Here is a 25,045-nt window from a genome sequence, read left to right as displayed (position 1 = left end):
TTGTGTGACAATTCCACTTCGTCAATGCTCATCTGCTGCTAATAAAAACAACCATTCCTGAGTACCGCAGTGTAATTCTGTCCGGCTAATCAGCCCATCTCATTCGAACAAGCGCATAATCAATTATAAATGCATTACAATCTAATTTTTTACGTTAGTAGGAACTGTGTAATCAGCTTAATCAAAATTACCAAACAGGTGTGAGAATTTAATTATCAAGTGACTTTGAGCTGAGGCCTTGAACAATAGTTCAAGATTTTCCTGTCTAATAAAGGCTTATTGGGACGCCAGATGTAAATGAGGGCAGAAAATAACTCTCTAGCCCCAACTCCCAGGGGAAACGGCTAGAATTACCCTGGCATAGGTACAAACTCTTTAATGTTGGCTGGGGCCCGCCTCACTGAATAAAATGTTTCGGTTCAGATGGCTGGAGAGCCAAGAGGTCCTATCAGGCCCTCTCTGCGTTTTTTTTACGATCGACTGGAAGTTTCATACAGGGAATGGGTGAGGCATAACTGTCAACCCTTGACACTACCTTCCACAATAACTGACTGTTGGTGTTATAAAAGATGTACAGACGCATTACAACAGTAAGGGAGACACAGAGAGAACACCCATAGTATAAAATAACCAAACGTCAGCTGTGATGTGATGAGGGGATCACGGGCAAAATTTAAAGACATGTCAATATCTAAGTCAAACTTGCCTTTACTTGCCGTTTCAAAAAGGAAGGTTGAATCCATCTCGGCACACTACAGGCAACAGATGCAGCGCTCAGCAGAAACCAGATGTTATCACAAGAAAAATGAGGAGGTGCAGCTCCACTGATGTTCTGCTTTAATACAACATGAAAGTCAGATTTGCAGAGGAATCTGTTGCACATCTGAGCAAAACCGGAGGAGATAGGGGGGCAATGGTTGCCAGCACTTTAATAAATTCCCTACAGTGCTACCCCTAAAAAAAGAAAATAGCCTACATGTTTTGGTTCGCTTTAAATGGTCATGGACACAGGTTAGGATAAGGTTCTGTAAGGGATAGTTGTGTCCACTTAACTTAATTTCATTTTAGTGTACTTAATGTAAACAAACCTTCTGACAGTCAAATATCCACAATAAAACAGACAATAATTGATTACAGAATTTTTATTCTCAGTTAATTACAACAAACTACAGACCGTACAAAACATTTCCAGGCAGTGAAAATAATGACAGCACCTGGCACCTACTTAAATAGAATCCAGTATATGGCCCCTTGAGGGCTGCACTATGCATGTGTATGCGTGCTTATGTTTGCAAGTACAAGAGAGACGGAGGGGGAAAAAAAGAGTGGGAGAGTAAACGGTCTTATCAGGGATGTGCAGGTCCAGCCCAGCTATTTGAATGTGCGTCAGAAAGTGAAAAGAGTGTTGGCTAGTGTGCTGGTTCTCTGCTTAAAAACAGCCACCACAAACATGACCACAGTACACGCGGGAACAACTGGCTGGCTGACTAAAGACACACACAGTGATGATTTTCCTTTGTGTCTTACTAACCCACTCTCTGCTCTGCTTCCCCAAATAAAGAGAAAGAAAATAATCATTGACAGGTTCCAGAATTAGGTCACCGAGCATTATTTTACAAAAGGTGAACAGTCCAGGGTACTTTTAGGACTAAAGGGTTACAAATGCACATGGAAGTGAAAGAAAAAGAAAACAATGGCTTTGTAAGCGTAACTGTCAATATATTTAGAGCTGTCTGTTGACTGTACAGAAACAAAAAGAAAACTTGCAAAGGCAAACGAAAATAAGAACACCTGACGTAGATCAGAAGTTGCTACTGGGCTGCCAGTTTCCTTATGTTCATGATCAACCTCTTGCTGTAGTCCTTATGGTCAACTGGCTTCACTTCCATCACTGTAGCCTTGATCCTGGATTCATCCTGAAATATAAGAAGAAAAACACAGTATAAGAAATATATCCAGCCATATACAAAATGTCCACTATATTGGCACCTTCCATCCACCCACGACTAAGTACATTTATATGAGATGTTTGGTTTGTGTATCTGAATTGTGTTGGCATAACCATTAATATTTCAAAAAAAAGAGGCAGCTTTTAAAGCCTTCTACCCACACAGCTGTCTAGACAGGGCAAGGTCATTTCTACAGGGACCATTATTCTGCATTTAAACAAGAGGTTGCACTCATTTCGCCTCTGTTGATCCTCTGCAGTTGAAGTGGGTGAAATGTAAATCATAGTCCTTTGGATTGGTGCCCACATCCATTAAGGAAAGCTTATTATAAATCTCAAGGGCTGTTATGTATGATGTGGTAGAATTGTGGACGTAATGCACCCTAACATATATAAAAGAACATTTTCTTTTCAAGTTTAAAATATAACGGAATGATTAATGAAACAATGCAGCAAAGAACAGCAAAGGACTCTAACCATTTCTTACATACAAAAAACAGGAATTCTATTGATTTTTTTAATCTCTGTGCCTTTTAAAAGAGAATTGGTTGTAAATTGGCACAGACACTCTTACACCAGCCTGTCCTGATAACATGAAAATCTGTCAGATCTTTTCTTTAAATCTTTAACCTACGAGTAACCTGTGTATTTGATCATTGCACACAGTTCTACATCAATGGGTGTTCCCGAGCCCTGGAGAACTGGTGAAGCGCAATTGCTTCATATTGTGATGAGCAGTAGTCACTCACATCTCAAAAGACAGACAGGGTGTATGAATGAGAACATGTGATCAGCTTTCAAATCCATCCACATTTCTGTTTTACACTTGGCCTGCAGTTGACAAGACTGAGACAGTGCTGAAATGAAAAGCCCTGAATGTTCAGTATCACCTTCTTTCCCTCAGTGTCATCCTTTCACTTAAATCACTTAGAAGTCTAGACACACATCCTATAGGGACAATGAGACTTTAATAACGGAACAACAGTTTGAATAGAATAGCGCTGAGCAGACATTCCTGTTGTCAGAAAAATTATATATTTAAGACCATCAAAGAGTAAGGTGCTGCAGTGATATTTAAAAATTGGGTTGACAGTAAAACCTGTATAGTAAAGACATCGAGTTATAACGTAACGGCCTACTATCAATATACAATAGCCAATTAGACAGCCAAAATACAACTTTGATATTTATTTGTGTACACTAAATTATATTATGCATCATGCCCATATCAAAATTGTTTTGATTTATGCTTATTCATTTAAGATTTTTGATGACGTGAGGAAATTAATTATGACTTAAATGGAGTTTTGACATAATCTTTAATAGGACACTTTCCAGTGTTTTGATTTTGCATATTAAGAACTAATTTGAGTTTTGTTTTTCTGTGTAATTGAGAGACAAATGCATCACAATATTTTATTGGATTTTGAAACTAATATGTAATATACTGTATAGTACAGGGCTGCAACTAATAATCAGAATAATTTTCAATTAATAGACAAATAACTCAGACTGTATGTCAGAAATTGCGAAAATTATATTGAGACTTTTTTTAATTGCTTATTTTGTCTGACTAACAATCCAAAACAAGCATAATGAATAAAATCAAAAAAACTGAAACGCAGCAATATGACACATTTTACAGCTGGAAAAATACAAATTTAAGTTAATTTGTATGAATGAATAAAAAAATAAATAAAAATAAAAAGATTATTGATAAACAAATTGTATCATTGATTGTGTCAGCTTTATTACTCTGTATGCATAAGGCTGTTTCAACATTAGGTAAAGCCAGCCTGATCAATAAATATGTGTTTTAGTGTTTGAATTATGAGGGATCAATTCATCCCACTCATTAAGATACTAAAGGATGGATGAGAGTCATTTCACTGTTATGGAACATGTTTGCACTTTGTGCACATGACAACATTTGAAAGCGCAGCACAATGACTGGCTTATAGCATTGAGGAGGAGAGAATGAACTGAATGAGCGGTTTAGCAGGTGTCTCTGTTGAAAGAATATGGGCTTTAGAGGCAGCAGCCAATACATGCTTGTAGCAGTGCCATTGGCAGTTTGGATGCTGGGCTGAATGTGACAGACACAGTGGCCTCTTCTGTGTGTTTGAAGGCGGATGCAGCCTCTGGCACCGCTCCACACTTCCTGCTCAGAGTCCCAGACCAATCAATTCTTTGATGCGCTTCCCCAGAACAAACCTCTATCTGTGTGGTCTACGGGAAATAGTGGCTGCGGCTAATATTCGGGTGCACTCTTCACAAAGCCACTGAAGATGAGCACCGTTTTATAGACATACAACTTTTTTCTTTTCTTTTTTTCACCCAGTCAAACTCAAAGCAGGATAGCTTTGTTAATGGATGTGAATACCGTCAAAGCAGAAAAACAACCAGCTACAACATAAAGACCCTGGGCACGTTCTATGCATTTTTACAAAGGATCGATTGTGGGATTGAGGCTGCATAATGTTTTTCCTGCTTAGTTTCCTATATTATTGCAGCAATATGGTGCCTCCACACAGCATGCCGCGATGACAACAGAGACCCCCAAAGGCATTTTATCAGACTAATTACCATCCCTGCTTTACTTACGTTATACGTTTCTAGCTTCACTCTGCTGCGGAAGACAAAAGTGTTGAAGTTGGCTTGCTGGAAGACCTCGTCGAAGGCAGCTTCATTCTGAAATCAAGAATCATTTCATTGGTGAACAGGGGAAAAACCACCGGTGTGATTTATGTAGGGCCCTATGATTTCCGCGATAACGAAAACGCGGACGGAATCACGGAATCGGGCAATAAAAACGGAATCTGCATGTTAACACGGAATGTCACGGAATTCGCCATTATTTTGGTGAAATTCAATTTCCAAGGCAAAGGGAAACAACACGGTTGAAATTAAAGCAGAACTAGGGAGGAATTATGGTTTGGCGACATCTAAAGACCAAACTACTGCCGTGAAAAGTAGAGCCTGGCTGCAGTAACGGTAATGTAACACACGGCGCCAAACCCCTTTCACAAATCTGTCTATTCAATGTTTACTATTAATTTATCCATATACGTAACTCTGGCATGTACATAACTTAACCTATTGTTAATAATATGGTCTGTTTATACATTCGGCATATGATTAAAGCATCTAAAAGGCACGTAATCATGTTAAACGTTTACTGTTATAAGTTATTAATACCACTCGCTCCCGCAGATACACAGCACAGGGAGGTCTTATATTCAGCCATTGCTAAAGGGAGTGTTGTATTATGGAACGGCCGCTTCGGTACGAAATTCCAGTCTCAACAATGTTTCCTACACGCAATTATAACTAGCGTCTACAGCCCGTTGTTTTCATGTAGTGTAACCTACCTGTAGTGTTACATTATTCAGCTGTTGCCGTGATGTCGGCTAACGCTGATGCTAATGATAACTAGCTCTCTGTCGCACAATAGACTGTAGGTTGGTGTTGCAGCCCGCTGTTGGGTGAAGGGCTGTCCCACAGGTAAAAGCCATGGACTTATAAAGCCTGTCCAATATTCATCTAGTCCAGCTTCTTGAAAAGTTTACAAGGACTTTATTATTTATGTAAAAAAAAATATTTAATGCTTCACTTGAAGCACACAATTAATGGCTTTATTTTCTTATATAGCCTAGCTACCCAACAAATCTGTTTTTTAGTTTTTTTTTAAGCACTAAAAACAGTGCAATGTTGTGATGTATTTTAAATTTAGCCTTATATCTGATTAAATTGTTAGAATATTATTTGTTCGCAATAATTAGACACTCGTTCTGATGACGAAATGAGTGTTAATTGTAAAAAAAACGGAAATCATGAGATTAAAACGGAAAAAACGGAATTTGTGAAAAAATAAAACGGAATTTGGAAAAAAATAAAACGGATTTCATAGGGCCCTATTTATGTAATTATGCCTTGAAGACAGAAAGCACAGTAAGTGTCTTTTTCCTTAGCAGGAGTGTGTGTTTGGCAGTAACAAAGCCTGAGGTTTAGCTCTTGCCCTGGCCATTTCCGGGGGCCAGTATTATATTCATAAAGGGGAGTCTCACCGAGTCCTTGAGCTGCCCCAGGTAAGCTGCATTCTGGCCCAGGATGGACTCTGCACTCTCCTGGAAGCAAGTCACCCACTGGTTGTCTGCGTAATCTGCAATGTTGGCCTGTTGGGATGATAGAGAAAACAAAAAGACAAAAGCAAATAGGGAGAACAGTTAGACGCATACACAAGTATACATCAATATACATCAATATTGATTGACAGTAACTGGCGGATGCTTAGATGTGGAACTTTAACTTAACATATCTCCTGCTGCTCTTAAGAAATCCTTACAGCTTCTAATTAGCCTAGAACCTGTGGGCAAGGCTCGCAGAGCACGCCGTCACTGTGCACTCGTGATACGTACAGTGGAAGCAAATTCACAGCTTATGCCACAGCTTGTGAAGAATAACAATGTCGACTGGATAAGTGCTAGAAAACAAAAGCCACTTATTTCAGATGCCTGGCAAATGCTCTGTTGCTCACCAAGAGTTCTCCATGTGGTTTTGTTTTGCTTTTTTATTGAAATAAGGTTGTTGCTTTAAATGAGTTGAGCAGAAAAAGTGCCTGTTTTTGTGTTCCACCCTGCACGTTCTGTATAATGATCATGATCATTTGGGATAATTGCTGAAAGCTGCAGCGATTATCCCGAAATTACTCTGATTTAAACACAAGGGTAAAAATGTGCTTTAAATGTCTCTTAATTTAACTGTAAAAAAGCAGATTAGGGCAATGTTGAAGCAGAGGGAGGGGGCCATAAGAAGAGGGAGGGGGTTGAGTCCTCAGAGACAGAGAGATGAATAAGGACAGTAAGTCAGGAGAACAGAAAGGGAAGCAAAGGGAAATGAGAAGGACTAGCGGGATGATACCGATAGCCTCAGCAGAAAGAACAGGCATTTTAGATATGTTAATTAGCCCACATGCTTGTGTGCGAGTGCATGGGTGGCACAGCTAAAAAATAAATAAAGGACTTTTTAGAAAGAGTTTTTGGCGAACCAAGTGCTGAGTCACTTACAGAAAGGATGAGGCGGTACTTGAAGTTGGGGAACTCTTTGTCACACTTTTCACAGCGGAACATGCCGTTCTGTTGGTCGACCACTTTCTTGTTGCAGTCTTGGCTGGGGCAAGCCTGGTAAAGGCAGTTTTCCTTGCGCAGGTACACTATGGTAGCTGCACAGGTGTAGTAGTCAGCCTAAAAAAAGAGAATTCAAACAAACAAAGTTTCACTATATGTCTCATCAATCAAAACCTTTGGGTTTTGAGGGTAAATTATGTTGACTGTGGAAAACCAGGAATAAAAACAGAATGAAATGAATATAACATTTATGGAGCATATAGTGGTGTGTGCACGTGTGTGTGAACAGTTGTGTAGCAGACGTACAGGTTACACTTTCAAACTAAATCCTAATGTCTCTGACACGAATGCAAACTTGCGAGGTAGCGGCTGCTATTGTGGGAAAGAGCTGCAGCTGCACAGAAAACAGCCCACAGGTAACTTTTCTTGTCGGCGAGGAAAACACTTAGGTAAGTGATATGAATTTCACATTGGATGGAAATAGATGAATACAAATAGAAGCTCTGGGTGCGATGCTGCTAGGAACAGATTCAAGAAAAGTTTCAGCAGCAGATGAGTCACATCACACACACCTCTCCTCCTCTGGGAAACGTTACGTCATGTAGGGCAGGCGCTCAGGCACATGACATAGTTGAAAAGAGCTGATTGTTTAGGACATAGTCGGCCTGACCTTCTAACCTCAGTACTGGCTGTGAGATTTGAATGCACACACAATACGGACAGGCAGGGGATTGTGAGCAGACATTCACTGGTTTTGACAAAAGGTGTTTTTTTTTTTCTAAAGATATTTTTTGGGCATTTTTATGCTTTATTTGATAGTGCAGAGAGACAGAGGTGAAATGGGGCAGAGAGGGGAGTGACATGCAGAGAACGACCGCGGGTGGGAATCGAACCCGGGTGTTTTTGACAACAAGTTCTCATTGATATTTCCTGTCAGTAGGATAAATACAAACCCTTAGGACAGTGGTAGATGACAAAACAAAATACGAGAAAATCCTCCAGTTCCAAAACAAGGAGCCGCTGGCTACGCTTTTTTAATTACTGTTTTGATTCAACACAAACGACCCAGACATCAACCTCTGCTGCTCCTCCAAAAGAGGTCCAATTAATCAAGTAAATACCTCTTCAATTAGCGTGTGGCTGAGTGGGGCGGCCACAGGAACTTGTTTCTCGTCTCTGTCAAGCCAACAAGAGCAGGCTGACCGCTTACTGTCAGAGGGCACGGAAGCAATGTGGAAAACTTGAGATTGTGACACAAAGAGTTTGTGACGGGGACAATTAACTAAAGACTATGGTGATATGAGAGGGAGGGGGGTTCTTGAGAAGCATGACCCCCATGCCCCTGTGTATAGGGTGTCTCAGAGGGCTGTGTGGACAGCCTTGGCTCAAGACACGCCACACAGAGGAGCCTCAATAGACCAGGGTCAAAAAGCTGATGCCAGACGAAGCCCTTCACCCAAAAAGGGGCTATTGGTTACAGTCAGGATTTGGGGTGTGGATTTTTGAAGTGACAACACTAGACAAGGCTTTAGGAATAGCAATAAGCCATTTACTATATGTGATCAGAAAAACTGCACTTTTGGCCACAGAACAGAGTGGCACCAATGGAAACACGGTGTCACATACAGCCTCGGGCTGCTGACAAACACGCACAGTTAATTACTCATCCACCAAAACATAGTTTTCACTTAATTGACAAATCGCAAATAACTGCTGCTCCTGTTGATCCATTTCATTTGTATTCCCCTTTCGTTTCCTAATGAATTGTGGGCCCTCAAGTTTTGTTTTGAGCTTCCAAACAGACAAGATATTCCCCCACCTTCAGTTCAGTATTCATGTATTTCACAGCTAGAGCAGGTTTTTGGTGCCTTATCAAGATCACTTGCATCTGTGTATTGTAATGAGATATTTTTGTCATACTGTGATAGCTAATGTGCAGAGTGTGTTCAATTGGACACGTTAAGATTAGGGCTGTCAAAATGAACGCAGGGTGATTAATTTCTGGAATTAACGCGTTCCTTTTTTTAAATCACAATTAACGCATGTGCAGAATGATCCGCCCCGTGCATCCCACCGGCTCTGTACTACAGTCACTCTAACGTTGTGGCTGACCCAGGATCAGCTGCGTGCAGCCAAACAGAACGTTAGCCCATGCCGTGTTTTAAACTGCTAACGGTCACGTCTGTGTCGGGGGCATAGATAGTATATAAAATCAACTGCCGCGGGTGACAGCAACAGGAGGAGAAACATTGTCTGCTCTGTTCAGAGCCCGCGAGGACACAAACGTCAGCAGTTTTCAGAGGTGTGTGTGAGTAGACATCAACATAACGTCGGCTTCCTGGCACAAATGAACAGTCCCCTAGGACGTGTTCGTGCGTACAAACACACACACACACACCGCGGACTGTAATCAAGTTGTATTCAAGAATGCACAACCTATAGATTCACAAAATAAATGCCATTATATAGCCTATATTTGCCCAAAGACATAGTAAAGAGACAGACCAATTGAATTATGGTGGTAGGTATATATTTTAGTTTGATTTGAATGCATTTTCAGTATTAAAACCATCATTTGGATTTTCAATTAATAAAAATACAAATTTTAAATGTACATATCCACCTTCTGTTCTTTATCTTTCCGTTCATACAACAATATACGGAGAAAATTTGAATTTTTCGGGCATATTTCGAATGGTAAAATTAATCGTGATTAATCCACAGAATCCTGTGATTAATCTGATTAAAAATTGTAATCGTTTGACAGCCCTAGTTAAGATCCCTGCATAGGTCGTTGTATCTACTAAAGAGAATGTATAAACCTCTGTGATCACAAGTCTCTACTGTATAAAAAAAAAAAAGGTGGAAATTGTATAAAAAAACATTACTTTTCTGATCTGAAGGCAGTAATTCCATTACAGAGGGCTAAGAATAGAGCCTCCGTATTCTTAATAATCAATAGCAAAGATAAATGTGACTTTCAACACGGCTGTAAGAGAAGACCAACACTAGAGGAGGATTAATGAGTAGGTGGTCAGGAACCTTAGTGGGATCCCATTTTAAGCACAGTAGCCTGGTGGTGCAGTGGTTTTATAAGTCAATGATTAGGAAGATTCATCACGCTGCCTCTCTCAAGCTAAAAGAACCTTTGCGAAGCAGGGCCGCGAGTGACAAGGTTACATTGTAGCAAGACTATACAGATCTGCAATGTGTGTGGTGTGCTCGCTTGTGAGCACCTTCATATTTATTGTTTGGGATTCAGCACCAGCCTTTCCACTTACCCTTGAATATCTTTAAAGAATCATTCTTGAATAACAATATGTCTGAGGTTAGTTAGCATATACGCTTGAATGTTTGAGCTAGCGTGTACCTTCTCTCCATGTCCCAGGTGCTCAGTCTTAACGTCAGACAGAGTCTTCCAGTTTTCGTTTCCTCCTCTGCCGCCACCTTTCATCATCGTCACTGACTCTCCATCCATAGCATGACCTTCCTTGTCATACCTATGGAGAAATAGAGAAAAGAACAGTTAACAATGTACAGTTATAGGACTGCAACTAAAGAGTTTACAGTATACATTATCCAATAATTTCTTCATTATTTCCTCTATTAATTGTTTCGTTCATAAAATGTCAAAATAGAAAATAACTGCACATCTAAATTCCCAAAAGCCAGAAGTGGCTTATTTCTAACCCATTAAGCACATTATAGTTTCACCTCTACAGTTTTTTACAGGCCTTACCTGGATAAAAATAAAAATCTAACTTTAAAGTGGTATTCCCACTTGAAAGATTCATGTTTGTCTGCTGAAGTGTACTTTTAGACTACTGATTATTCATTTTAATACAGCCAAACCAAAGCAGAAGACACAATACGCAGCTGTTGAAGTGGCAGACGGCAGGCTGTCCATTGAAGAGTTAGCTTAACACAAAAACAATCCTGTTGTAGGCAGAGCATCCATTTGCGTTTGTTGAAGCAGGCAGCAAGGCAAGCTGAGAGGCTTGGGAATGAATCAACAGCTAAAGGGACAGATGAGCTGGCCGGGGTCAGGGCCGTTACAGTGAAATCAGAAACCCACTTTCGCCCAATGTTCCCAATAATTCAGGGAAGACAATAGGAAGGAGAAGAGGAGAGAGAGCAAAAGGAAATGAACGATGGGTAAAGGTGAAATGCAGTTGTGTGGGGGGGGGGGGGGCAAAATAAATTACAGTTTAAAATGGTCAGAGATCAATAGGGTTTACTAATCTGTGGGCCACAAGGCAGAGTGGTGTACACAATGGGGAGGTCAGATTGTAAATACAGTGAGGGCACGCTTTGCTACTAGAGGCTTGACTAATTGAAAATATCCCCATTAACAGCTCAGACTGTGGCCAGAGCCAATGCAAAGGCTGCCAATTACCCAACCCTGCTGATAAATGTGAGCAATTCTTTATGGTGGCACCAGATTCCTCAGAGGTGTAGATGCACTGCTTTGTTGTAAATGTGTTGCATCCTAAATCTAAATCAAATCATCTGTGGTAGTAGTGACAACATAAACAGAAATGATTAAAAATGCATTATCCTTTTAAAAAGGTAAGACTTGATTGTCATGTGACAGTTAAGGAAATCTGATTTGACAGATACCCAAAAGTAATTCTAAATGCTCAACAAGATACCACCGTGGCAGTTACCAGTTTTAAAGCTGTTACTATTTTTATCAGACATTGAGGAGCATGGGGAACAGAAATGGCTTGGTAGGCAGTGATTGTGATGGAGAAAAAAGAGGGGATAAATTAAACCTGGCGTAAAATGGGCAACAGTCAAGTGAAGGCAGGCAGATCCCAGCTTGAAGCAGTGTCGCTTCAATTAGACAAACTATCTGCAGGAACAAGGAGATAGATGACTGCTTGTCCTGACATGCTTGTGCCTGACATAGACATGTCAAATGTCAGAGTGTCAATGAACAAGGACAGGAGCAGAGACATGTCATGGGAAGAGGCATGAGGGGGGATGATGGGAAAGGTCTTAGTAAGCAGTGTTCTATGCTCCGGGCTAAGACTCCAGTGCTTTTGCTGAGAGTGGCTAACACGCCACAAACACGATTACTCCATGTTATGTGTGACACAGTGTTAGCCACTTCATCTGTAGTGAGAGACACGGTCAAATGCTGAGCTGCCAGTAACTTCAAAAGAAGCCACTGTGGTAATTGATGTTATTTGAAACGTGGAAGAACGCATGTTTCCCTTTATTTTCATGTTGGCAGAGCCACCGCATGTTTATTTCTCCTCGTAATAGACGGAAGACACAGGCTCCAATTGTATGAAAATACCAACAAAAAAAAACATTTGTTTAAAGGCCAGGACACACCGGCCCGATAATCGCCGTCGTAGAGTCGGGAGGGGGCGGGGACACGGATCCGTTTGGTGTGTGCCGTGAAATCGGCCGTCGTAGATGTCGTCGGGCTTCTTTTGAGCCGATTGAACAGTCGGGCAGTCTTTCAGTTGGAGCAATTTGATTTGTGGAGGGCTAGCGAATCAGTGAAGCCCGGAAGTGAGGCGGATAGCACAAACAGCTAACAACAGTTTGCCATCGTTTTAATGTGTTTGTTTGTTTCGTTCAGCGAGTACTCACATGCATCAACCCTTGTTGACTGCTCGACACTCTGCTAAAAATGGTGCTCTTTATGGTCCATAAATATAAATATGTATTTCTATCTATGTTTATGGTCTAGAGAGCCGTCCCATCATTTCCGGCTTTCGTATTTTTTCAGGCCACAATACAGATTAGCGCCGCCTGCTGTTATGGAGACGTTACATCCCGCGCAAGCGCAGAGCGTACGGAAAGTCAGCAGTCGGTTTGGTGTGTTCTTTGCACTTTTTCGGCCACGACAGGGAAGACTGGAGCTCCCTGAATCGGCAATCTCCATTTTCGGGTAGTCGGACTGGTGTGTCCTGGCCTTTAGGGAACAATGTTAGAAGAAAAGAATGAGAATACAGCAATATAGCGTTTACATGTCATTCCGACACCTAAAGTAGGGATGGGGCCGATCCGATCCAGTATCGGGTCCGATATGGCTGAAATCTACATATCGGATATCGGAATGTCAGCTCCAAAAGAAAAAATAAATAAATAAAAATGTATGAAAGAGCGAACGAGCCTGTGCCGATGTTCGGTGGAGGGAGAGAGGACACCACTTTCTAGTTAGACATACAGTACATATCAGTTTGTTAGCCAGTGAGCTAACCCAAGGAAGTGGAGAGGATTCTGCACTGTGATAAATTATACTATGTAAAAGACAGCCAGAGAGAGGAAGACTGTGCAGACAAACACACCACCACATATTCTAGTGGGGCAGAAGTGATCATTGAGGAGGATTTTTTTTTGTGTGACTCTATAATTGATATTTTCATTAAAATATTGCATAGTTTGCCTTTAAGATAAACCTATATGCATTTGTGTATACTATATCTTGCGCTTTTAAATTAGAATTGCTTAAGCATTCCTAACTAGGGATGGGGATCGAAACCCGGTTCTATCAAGGACCCGGTTCCACTTTTTTCAAAACACGAAAATCAATAACGTTTGGGCTTATCGATACCACTATCGAGTCTCGTCGTTTTTTTCTCCCGTAGGTCCTGTAACGCAATTGTGTGTCCCTCGAGTCGCGTCACGGCATTTAAATCAAATCAAACCAATCACTGCTGCATGTCCGCCAATGTTTATGAATGATATGCAAACAGGTATTAAAAGTAAAACAAGAGAAGTCTGGCAGTTAACTTCGCTCGCGAGGATGGCTGAACGGGCGAAAAGGTCTATGGTTTGGCTTTATTTTACCAAGTTCGAAGATAAAGCAGAAGCGAAATGCAACTTATGTTGCAAAATAACTTCTTGTAAAGGGGGGAACACAACCTCAATGGCCAAGCACATCAGCATTGTGCATCAAATAAAGGCCAAATGCAGTACCTTCGACTGTCTCCGGATTGAAAAGACTCCTCCTCCTGCTGCCGCCGCACCACAGACGGGCCCGTCTTCATCATCCACAAAGTACCAGCGGTAAACGCACACACACAGACTGTGTAGCTTGTTGTCCCGTCAGTTAAAAATAGTAATCCAATTGTGAAATCCGTGTTGTAATCGGCAGCATACAAGCTAGTTAGCTTAAAAAGTAAACAAAGTTTTCAGACGTGCTGCGTGATGATGTGTTCAGGATGGCTCAGTAAAACGACTATTAGGTTATCATGATGCGTTCAAGTGTAACGTAAAGGAATGGGAAATTGAGTTTTTGGCGAGAAACATGAGTAATACAGTTGTATTAGTGCTCTCATCATTTTAAAATATATATTTAAACTACTGATGCCAATATTTATTAGAAATTTAATTTAATTTAAAATACAATTATGTATTTCCTAAATATTTTCCTAATCACTAAAACATGATAAAGTGACAGAAGACAATACATTAACCAACAAGTGCGAACATTTATATATTTTTTTCATAGATAGTATACACTTGATTTTTTAAAACCAAAAATAATATTTTCTTCAAAATATATAATAATAATAGAAAAGTATCGATAGTGGTATCAATAAAGACCCGGATCGATAAGGCGTATCGATAAAGGTATCGATATCAATAAATATTAACGATCCCCATCCCTATTCCTAACCTTACACATAACATCACCACCAACAATTTTTTTTTATAATAATTAGGATATTTCAGACTGTATTTTGAAAAATACTTCAGGTCAAAATCAAGACATAATTGAATGTCAGCTATGTATGCTACCTAAGAAAGCATCTGTGCGTTGAGTGTCTTGGCTAAAGGCTACTTTGAAAGTGTTGACTGAAACAAGCGAGAATTAAAACAAGAGATGAAATCCTCACTGTCAGACGCCCGTGTCCAAATCTGGTTATAAACATTCAGCAAGTCAGTTACTAATTAAATTCAGCTAATAAGTCCGCACTGGTCTGTCAGCTAGGAACTCTCTCTTTCAAAATCAATACTGCACAGAGAAACATTTGGATAAAATAACAGTCAATTAAATAATGAGGAATCATGTTCACTAGAATACTGGATTAAAGCTTGTTTGCTTCTGGACTGACATAATTAGTGGCCTGACAGTATGCTGTGGGCCTGTACATATGGAAATACTGGAGTCGTGATAAGGAAGACACACAAAATGTCAGAGCTGTGGACCGAGTCCGACTACATGAACGTCTGCAGTGAAGGTCTGAGGTTGACGCTATCAAACGTCATAGAATAAAGATTCTTTAACAGAAAGAGTGACTGTACTGCCTGTCAGTATGGGAAAAGGCCACATGGCCATTCTAAATGTGCTGTTGCCACCTAATGGACAACTGCATCTACACAGTTATATGGATGAAAGAAGTGTGAATGGGAAGTCGGGTTTATAGACTGCCAAGACAAACTCATCAGTGCAGATTTGATGCCAGTTTGGCAACTTGTGTCAAGTAATCTCAAGTGTTTAGAGGCAAACCGGAGATGCACGCTACCAAAACACTAAACCCCTAGATTAAGCCCTGATGAGGATAATTAGTGCAGAGGGCAGCATTCTTAATTGTAAGCACACTAGAAAGTGCTGAGCTGCACCACTAACACTCTCTGAGTTTGAGTCAACAGCCCACCAAGGATAGACTATTCATTTAAGAAATTCCCAAAGGTCTGCGCCAAAAAACACAATAAAATTAAGACGCCTACGCGCAAGTAAGACAATGATGTTTCAGCAGCCTGGGCTGTACAGCAGGGGCATATCTTTGTCAGAAGAAAAAGGATTGTGCTTCTTCTGTGAGAGATTAAAAATAATGATCAAAAGATTCAGAGTTTAATTGATTTGTTCCATTTCCATAATTCACATCTTGGCTTACAGAACAATCATTAAGGGACACACTTTGTGGACAGCTAGCATCCTGAGACCCAGCCTTATCACCACACAGCACACATAACACAGTATGTATTCGACAGCTGGCAGTCTTCCTCTTCCAGTGAAAACACACTCACAACTAACTTCACTGAATAGATATTATCTCTGTGATGCAGTCTTAAAATAAAGATAAATAACCAAAGAAGCTATTCTCTCCATCCTCTTCGCACCATGAGGCTGGCTGGGCTTCAGCTCTAAGACAGATGCATAACAATCTTGTCTTCACCACACTTCTCACTTGGCTTTACTTGGATTGAGAGTAATGACTCGATCTGGCATCCTTCCACCTGTGACTTTTAAACTGTTTATTAGTGGATACATGCAGGTCCTACAGGAGCCCATTGTCCAAAGAGGACCCACATGGTCCAACTCCTTATAGTTTAAGGATTTAGGTGTATATCTCTGGCTGTCCTAATAATAAGTGACTGGAGAAGGTGTAACAAAAAAACTATGCAGCAAAAGGGATTTGGATAAGCTATTGAGTACTTAATGTTGCTCAAGTAAAAGCAAAGAAAACATCCAGGAGTGGTCCTGTAATATTACACCTTATATTACTACGTAAAACTGAATGACCCCATTACAAAAAGACTTAACAGCAGTTCACAATAGTTGGCTTTCTGAGAAATGAAAGAAAAAGATATTCTGCAAAATTACCATTAAGAAATCATGAGACATCTGATTGAAGAGGCACATTTGAGCATATTTTGTGATTTGCCTCTCTGACCTGAAATCGTAGTCATATTTCACTGCTCTCATTATGCCGATCAGATCCTCTTATACACTCAGACACATTTTGGGAGGAAGAATAAAAAGACTGGACTGGACTGGACACAAAATACATTTGAACTATTTACTGTCTTTTATTCCTCGGAGCAGAGCAGGCACACGTATTGGTAAACAAATGAAACCCTTTGGACGGAATCGATTGGATCTCCACTCCTAAATAAAGACATTTGCTCTGGTGTCAGATAGGAGGGGCAGAGCCAGCCTGTTTAAAGTAGGATGTATAAGGAGGACAGATCAATCAGTGGTGCCACACATGGCTGGAGTGAGGTTAAGTAGCAAGCCCCCTCCCCGGTCTATGTGAGCACAGCCTCATCCATCACTCATGTGCCAACCTGTATCACTTCATACAGCCATGTAGCAACATGTCCCTGAAAACCTCCACATCACACACTGACCTGCTGGTGCCTTAGTTTAAGAATAGATGGAAAAGAATTTCTGGCAAAATACATACAGTGCATGCTTATTTTTTGTCATGTTGTACAACAGAGAGGTAATCTTTAAGTTATGTGTTTTAGCGTTTTTCTATTCTATTGCAACAACAAGGAGCGATCCTACAGCTGTGCACTTTGCTCTACTACTTTTGATAAATTCAACTATCAGAGGTGGGGGAAAAATCTATTTATTCAGAATTGATTTTGAATCGAATCGTGACCCCAGGAATTGGAATCTTAAATCGTGGGATTCCATAAGATTCACACCCCTATCAACTATAGTACAATATGTGTAACTACATGTACACAGATAACCACTCTGATTGGAATTGATACGATAAAACATTTCCACAAAAAAGAAATTGTGTTCAAGTGAAAACAGATACGAGGAATGTGTACACACACACACACACACACACAATGCTACAATCAACACAGAAATTAGTCTCGATTTCATTTCATCTAAAAAGGCGATTAGGAGTAAAAAGGCATTTCCACAGTTTAAGTATGATTTCCATTTATATGGAATGCTTCTTTGAGGCACCCCCCACATTGTAGCTAATGGGGGAAAACTAATCTTGATAATGAGAATCAGAGCATGCACTCCTGCAACTTGGGAAATGGAAACCCATTTAAATTCTTACACTTCCTCAATTTTAGCAGCAATACTTGCATCTGAGAAGTTTACTCCCAGTAGGTGAAATAAATAGGGAAAAGCCTTCTTAAAAGACTTAAAAGTAAACCATGCATCATACCTGCTATTAAAATACTTTCACTTGTGTGAAATCGCTAGAACATTTAAGCAAGTTTCTGCACTGAATTATCTGTAGTATGAACCTCTCGCTCACTTACCAGCCTCTGAGCTTATGGGCTTCAGGGATGTCCGGGTTGATCATCAAGGTGCTGCTGAATGAGGCAGAGATGGACCGGCCGCCAAAGTCCGAAAGCTTGGCCCCCTTTATGGCTAGAATGGGCTGTCCAGAGCCCTCAAACTTTTCTGCCTACAAAAAAAAAGACATGGACAAAAGGACAGACGTCATTAATTTGTCTTACTTCTATGTGTCTGAACTTTAATTTACTGAACTTTAATTAACCAGTTGTGTGTTGGCACTTTTTACAAAAAGATTAATAAGGGTGTAGACAAAAGCCGGTGGTAAAGAGAGGCTGTGCTAAGGCACAGTGCTGCTTTGAGCTAAATGCTTACATCAGGTATAAGATTAAGATGCATTTTCAGATTTGATAAATAGCACTGAGAATAGTGCTACAGTTAAGAATGGGAATGTCCTATAGTTTTGGAGCTATTGGGTCATAAAACAAAGAATTTGGAAAACTGTCTATAGCCATCCCTCAATTCACACACTATGAACTATGAACATACTTCATATTAGTTCAGTTGCAAATAACTATCAAAGTGTTTTAAAATACTTTCTTTACTTGACTTTTGGTTTGTTTGTTCTTCAGTGAACTTCACTATAATTCACCTGAGGAAAGTAAAAAAACACCTAAGGTGGGAGAGGAGCGACAGTAAAGCCTTCAGAGAAGGAGAAATATATCTTCCAACACTTGTTTTCTGGCATTGCCATTGTTCTTCATAAACTATACATCTTGTGTACTTGAGCAGGTCCCTGTGGAGAAGGGGGAACTGTGGAGCAAACAAACAGGGAACACAGAGCTGTGCTTCTTGTCAGGAGCAGAGAAGTGTCTGTAAACTGAGAAAAGTCCCTCTGAGCCACAGGTAAAAATCAACTGCACCAACGACAGTTTCTTCATCAACATCCTGATGAGGAATCCAGTCAATCATACGCTACCTTATACAGGGCTAACACAGGTTTTTAAGAGGTCAATTCAAGCACTTTTCCCAGCTGGCTAACTAGGCTACATAGCTGCTAGCTGCCCTACATGTGTCCTCTCGTGTCGTGTACAGTATGTTTAGAGTAATGAGCTTAGCGAATATATGGACATTTCATTATGTTTTTTCAGATCTGTGATGCAAATCAAATTAAAGAGAGCCAGAGAAGGCTGCACGCGGCAAGACAAAATACACTCAAACAATTCCCGGAGAGTTTGGGAGTATAAACAACAAAATGAAGCCGGGAGTCTCTGGCCAATCAGTGGCCGGCAGTCTGCCAACGTCACCTTTCAGCAGCTCGCTTGGGACCTTGAGCGAGGCAATACCAAAAAAGCAGCCGGTACCAGGTATCATGTTTTTACGGTGGAAACGCCAAAAATGCGAGTTGAGGCGAGTTGAGCTGATACCACACAGTGGGAAAGCGCCATAAGTCAGTCTGGTCAATACGGCGAAAAGCCAGCATTTTCTAGTCATGTGTTGAGATTTCAAGCAGGTTTCAACACCTTGAAAACACCAGATTTTCAAATCAAGCATTTTCAGCACATTCCACACTCTGTAGTACGAACCCTGATTATAAGGCTGGTATTGATTTTCACCACCCATTTAAATAGGCCCCAGACACAACAGCTTTATACTAGATGGTTCTATACTCACTTCCTCTCCCCACAGCGTGACAGACACCACCTTGCCTGAGAAGTCCATCAGATCCAGCGTCCTCTTTGACACTTCTCTGTTGGTCTTTGTGGTGAGACGGGTCACTTCGTCCACACTCTTGCACACTCCAATCACATCTGGAAGGGAAAACATGAAGCGAGTGTTACACATAGCAGCAGACACTGGGTCTATTCTTCCATTCCCGACCTTATCCACACTTTGCAATATACTATTCTTGATGAGCCCATATGGTTTTAAACTTTCCAGACTAACAGGTCGTTCTTCCCACACATACATCTCATAAATATTGATCGTGGCGTTAACGCCCACAGGTCACTCTCCAGGTCCCATGGTTCGCAGCACAAATTTGGCTCTTGGGAAATAACAGATTCATTCATTCACTTCATACCAGGTGTGAGGTCGCTAGCCTGTGTAGGAGGCACTTGCAGCCATAATTTAGGAGATAATCCATGAAATTGATGCTAATTATTTTCACCGTTGCGCTTAATCAAGCATACCTAGTTGACTTACGCAATCAAGCTTTATAGATGCAAAAGACATACATTTGTTCATTAATTTCGAGAGCGGTATCACCAAAATGACTCCTCAGCGTAACAGTTCAAACTCTCACCGCAACTGAGTAAATAGATTCTAAGCATATTTCACAATGATGAACAAAACGCAATGTTTAATGCTGTGCTGCAGAGGAAATCAGTGCAAGCTGCAGTCTTCATTAAGAGAATAACAAGAAGACTGCTGTATTTCACCTGTGACAGCCGCTTTTCATTTCCTCATGGCCTCTACTGCCACAGAGCCCTAAGTCAATCTGCACTACAGGCCATTACTGTCAACAGTATTATTAATACAACTTTTATCTCTGAGCTCGTATACTGTAATTACCTCAACCTCCCTGCATATTCAGCTCTCTACTTTCTGCCTCCGACTCTATCCTCTGCTTTATGATAGCTTACTATGGGGCGCTTGGGAACTCTTCAGCAGTACTGGTTGGTCACTGTCTGTTGGTTGGTTTGTGCTTTACTCTGTTGCTTAAGAGAATTATGTTGTAATTAAGCCTCTCCAAAAGAGGAAAAAAATATGTAAAAATGCTCATGCCAAACAGACCTTCCCTATAAAAACAACACAGGATAGGAACTAACTGAGCCTTAAGCTGTGACCTGACAGGGTTCACACAGCCCGATTCTGAGTGTTAGGCATGAGACAATGCGTTTCTCAAAAGCAAGAATCCAAATCAGTTTCCAGAAAGCCTTTGGTCTGACTAGCTGCTTGTTTACCCTATTTTATACTATAGGATAGGACTTTGTTTAGGAGGCGGGGAAATTAAGAGGATTAAAAGAAACTTCAACTAAACAAGGAAAAATCTTTACTAAGACCCATTCAAAAAATACTTTGCGCCAGCTAGGGACAACAAGCCAAATAGGGATGAACAGATCAAAAAAGAATTAAAAATGTATACACCATGTATTTTAACTTGTTTGAGCTTTAGGTTAAGTTAAATGATCATCCTTTATAGGTTACATTTAATCCAGCTGTTCTCAACATTGTACTCCTGATTGTTTAAATCTATAATAAATGTCTATAAGCACCTATAATAATTACCAACAGCCCAAAACATGCTTAGAGGGCTGCAACCTGACCAGTGGCGTCTTTGCATTACCGTGGGCGCTGCCGTGCAGGGCAGGATTATAACTTATTTTATTTTAATTTTTTTTTGTCAAAAATGTCATTGAGCATAAGTTAATAATAAATTAATTGTTAATAATTAATTACATGTCCGCAGTTTTAATTTGATGAACGCAATCGTCTTACTTTTTTTGTAGAGTAGTAGTTGTGTGTGAAATAGTTTGTTGCTCCGTCTCGTCTGTTCCGCTCGGTGGGGCCTAGCTGAGATGGCCCTGCTGCTGTGTAGCCGCGGACTGGGGAGCTGGTGCGCGAGCATGCGCAGCGCCCGCTTTCGTTTCGACAGTGGGGCCAGAAGCTTAGGGCCCCAGACTGCTTCTAATTGGCTGATTTGTAGTAAGGGCGGGGTTTACAGCGGGAGAATCAAAACTTGCTTTCTATTGAAAGTGAACTCATCCACGGACTTTTGGATTTTAACAGCAAAGTCACTGAGAGTGGTGAGTCATTGGTGAGTCTAATTTGTAATTATTTTTATTCTAAGTGGAATTTATAATGTAGTTTACATATTATTGTTTGAATTAGAATTTCTGCATGCGTAACTGGTGATACGTGTGTGTGTGTGTGTGTGTGTGTGTGGGGGGCACAACCTCACGTGGGCTCCCCGAGGGAGCTGTTCACCTGTCTGGTGGTGAAATGGCTCTTTGGCTGTGGTATATTGTGAGTGGTGGCTTTGTATATTGATTGCTGTGTATAGGGTGTGCGCCGTTGTGTTTTTATTGTTGCCACGTTGTTGTTTCGATCTTGAGTTTTTGATATTGTGAGATCTTGAACACTGGTGGTGCTATTGATACAATAGCCTAATATATGTCGTCAGATTCGCGTTTGAGTGATGGCATTATTCAGCTGCAATTTTGGTCCCCTCTGTCACTTGCTACTTTGTGTTTGTTGTCATGGTAGTAATATGTGGTATTTCTGGATTGCGTTATAAGATTATTTTCCTGCATGGCCCCACCAGAGTTTCCAACCCAAAATTGCCACTGAACCTGACACCCAAAAGTACTTAAAACTGTCGGGAGACACATTGTTCTTATAAAAAACATCAGGTTTGAGCTGGATTCACAATGTTTGCCCATTAAATCTCACTGTGTATAGGGCTTGATGTTGTATTTTTAAACCGTATGCTATGTTTTTGTATATTGAGCAAGAGCTGCAGGCTGACTTAAAAATACCGTGTGGGAACATAAGACACTTATAGGTTACATCTGTCTGGGGGTTTTAATGACTGAGGTGGATTTGAAGAAGGCTCTTGTATTGCTTGTACTTCCTTACCAACTAGTGAGTCTGCCGCTCTGTGTTCCAGGGCATCGATAGAGACAAAGTCGCACTGCACCATGGGAACATCGCCGCTGTCATCACAGGGGATGACGGTGGACTCTCCGTTGAGCGTCATCTCGTAATCATTCTTGACCGACGTGTACTGCTTGTTGGCGATCTTCAGAGAGCACTTGGAGACATAGTAGACCTGTGGGCCATACAATACAGATGGGGAGGACCATGTGTGAATCAGAGATATGGAGGCAGAGCATTTCACCTGACTGAATGGTGCAAACAAGATAGCACTTCAGACAGTGGAGGGGGAGGGGAGGAAATCAACAAAAGGATGACAGATGATCATAAGCCGCTTATTGTGGGGGTAACAGTGTAGCGCAGATGACTCATTTAGTCGCTGCGACTTTTAATTCACAAAGTACTGGCAGCTGTTGCTAGAACATTAAGCAGCCAAATCCCATCTATAACAACACAATGACAAGGCAGGTTTTGGTTGATAATAAGGGGCATAGTGCTGAATGATTATCTGGAGGATTGCCTCACCTTGCCAACCTCAACCAGGCTGAAAAACTTGTCCACTTCTTGGTTGAAACCGGTCACTCGTATCTCTCCCTGTAATAGATAATATTATTACGTTAATATGCGTTTGAGTGGGTCAAGTACAGCGCAGGATTTCCAACTTGTGATATCTTGTAGTTCTTCAATGACCACAATCCCACTCACACTCTCATCCACAATCTCCATAGAGAAGAGTTTGCCGTCGCCGCGAGAGTTGCTCCATGTACGGATGCTGCTCTTGTTGGTGACACGGGCACGAATGGTCCACCTGCGGCACAAAGACCAGTATGAGGTTACTCATCGTCAGTGTTGTTATGTTTTAGAGCACCTGGACCCGGAAAGAAACTGTTCATCTTGTGTGTATGTATCTATTTATTCATTCATTAACACATCAACCAACTCAACCTTTAAATATGTCTGGATGAATGGCAATTTGTAAAAACAAAACACTGAATACGTAGCATGTTACTTGGCTCCTCTAACAGCCAAGTGAATGACAAAACGGCATTTTTAAAAAGGGACATTTTGCTTACTCACAGGAGAGAAAAGCCCAGGTGTAGCTAATGACATTAGCCAGCGCTCTGTTACATTGAGGTTTTGCCAGGAAGTCAGCAGGGGTGAGCCCCGCACTGGCACTCCTCAATAGAAGGTAGTGGTTTAGTATGGTTTTCAGTAAAATCCGTGTTTGTTTCTATAGACGATAGAAAGCATGTGTACTCCCTGCTGCCTTCAATGTCTACCTTCGACACGGAACACTTCACATGGTTTGACTGTTGCTTAGAAGTTTTTTTTTTTTTATAATAGTAATAATCATATTGGTGATGTGTTGCTACGTCCCAAAACATGTCAAATCTATGTCCTTTTCACATGACATTTCCCACTGACTGAGAAACATACTCACTTAGACTGATAGGGGTTGAGGCTGGCGATGGGCACAACTTTGGAGCTTCCCCCAGGAGTACTGGGCATGGCAGACGGGGCCTTCTTTGCATAGTCTCTGTTGAAACCTTTGTTCACTGTTTGAGGAAATGAAGAGAGAAAATAATTAATTACCCACGAAGTGCAGTGATGGAAGGAAGTCATGAGAGAGAGAGACACTATGCATTAAACATCAGAGACAAATTACAAAAATCCAATTTCTTTGGATTGCAAATGCCTGATCACAGTAATTATATCACTTCATGAGGGAAGTTTCATCAAAGTAAAAAAATAAAAAATGAACGACTCTAAGTGAATGTACCACTGTCGACTCTTGAGTCAACGAGAGGAATGCCTCAAACAGAAAGAATAAAGTAAAGTCTTGTCCAAGCCAAGTTATTGGAGATGTGTGATCCAGCATTTGGGGCGAAAAAAGGATGATTCAAATTTCACAGAATCAGGGCAGAGAGTGTGAAATGCTCTAACAAACTGGAGCTGCTCTTTACCCAGGAGAGCGGATCCTGTCTGACTTTGAGATTTTTTTTCCCGTTTGAACAGGCGCTGCACATTTGATTTGTGTGCGTCTCACGCGGAGGATTAGGGTTCAAAGTGTCCACTTAAGTCCTCCCACTTTGCCAACCACTGCACTTCTGGTAATTAAGCCCCCAAGATCAAGGCAGCACACACAGAGAAATGAACAATGACTGTGCTGATGACGAGGGGTGTTTGCCACAACCTTAATTCCCACGTGGCAGATCAGAGGGATGAATACCTGCTATGACACACACACGCACATATACACAACCACACGACACACACACTACAACATAGAAAAATGCTTCCAACAGCTGGACTGCACATCTCTCCTGGTCCAAGTTATTTGCTACG

General features: G+C 41.0%; 1 protein-coding gene across 1 annotated transcript in view; it reads right to left on the bottom strand.

Annotated features, from left to right (window-relative positions):
* Positions 1 to 1,133: 1,133 nt before the first annotated feature.
* The window catches only part of rpa1 (replication protein A1), a 28,255-nt gene continuing 4,343 nt past the window's right edge, over positions 1,134 to 25,045 (bottom strand). The window contains exons 7-17 of the mRNA XM_080025028.1: positions 24,141 to 24,255; positions 23,405 to 23,507; positions 23,225 to 23,293; positions 22,682 to 22,874; positions 19,715 to 19,851; positions 18,064 to 18,212; positions 10,445 to 10,574; positions 7,015 to 7,191; positions 6,016 to 6,123; positions 4,553 to 4,639; positions 1,134 to 1,916 (exon numbers count right to left, since the gene is read on the bottom strand). Of these exons, the coding sequence (XP_079881154.1) occupies positions 1,812 to 1,916; positions 4,553 to 4,639; positions 6,016 to 6,123; positions 7,015 to 7,191; positions 10,445 to 10,574; positions 18,064 to 18,212; positions 19,715 to 19,851; positions 22,682 to 22,874; positions 23,225 to 23,293; positions 23,405 to 23,507; positions 24,141 to 24,255 (1,373 nt within the window). The 3' untranslated portion in view covers positions 1,134 to 1,811. The remainder of the gene's footprint in view (positions 1,917 to 4,552; positions 4,640 to 6,015; positions 6,124 to 7,014; positions 7,192 to 10,444; positions 10,575 to 18,063; positions 18,213 to 19,714; positions 19,852 to 22,681; positions 22,875 to 23,224; positions 23,294 to 23,404; positions 23,508 to 24,140; positions 24,256 to 25,045) is intronic.

This window comes from Ammodytes marinus (genome assembly GCF_949987685.1).
Source record: "Ammodytes marinus genome assembly, chromosome: 3".
Classification (NCBI taxonomy): domain Eukaryota; kingdom Metazoa; phylum Chordata; class Actinopteri; order Uranoscopiformes; family Ammodytidae; genus Ammodytes; species Ammodytes marinus.
This window is presented reverse-complemented; position numbering and strand designations above follow the sequence as displayed.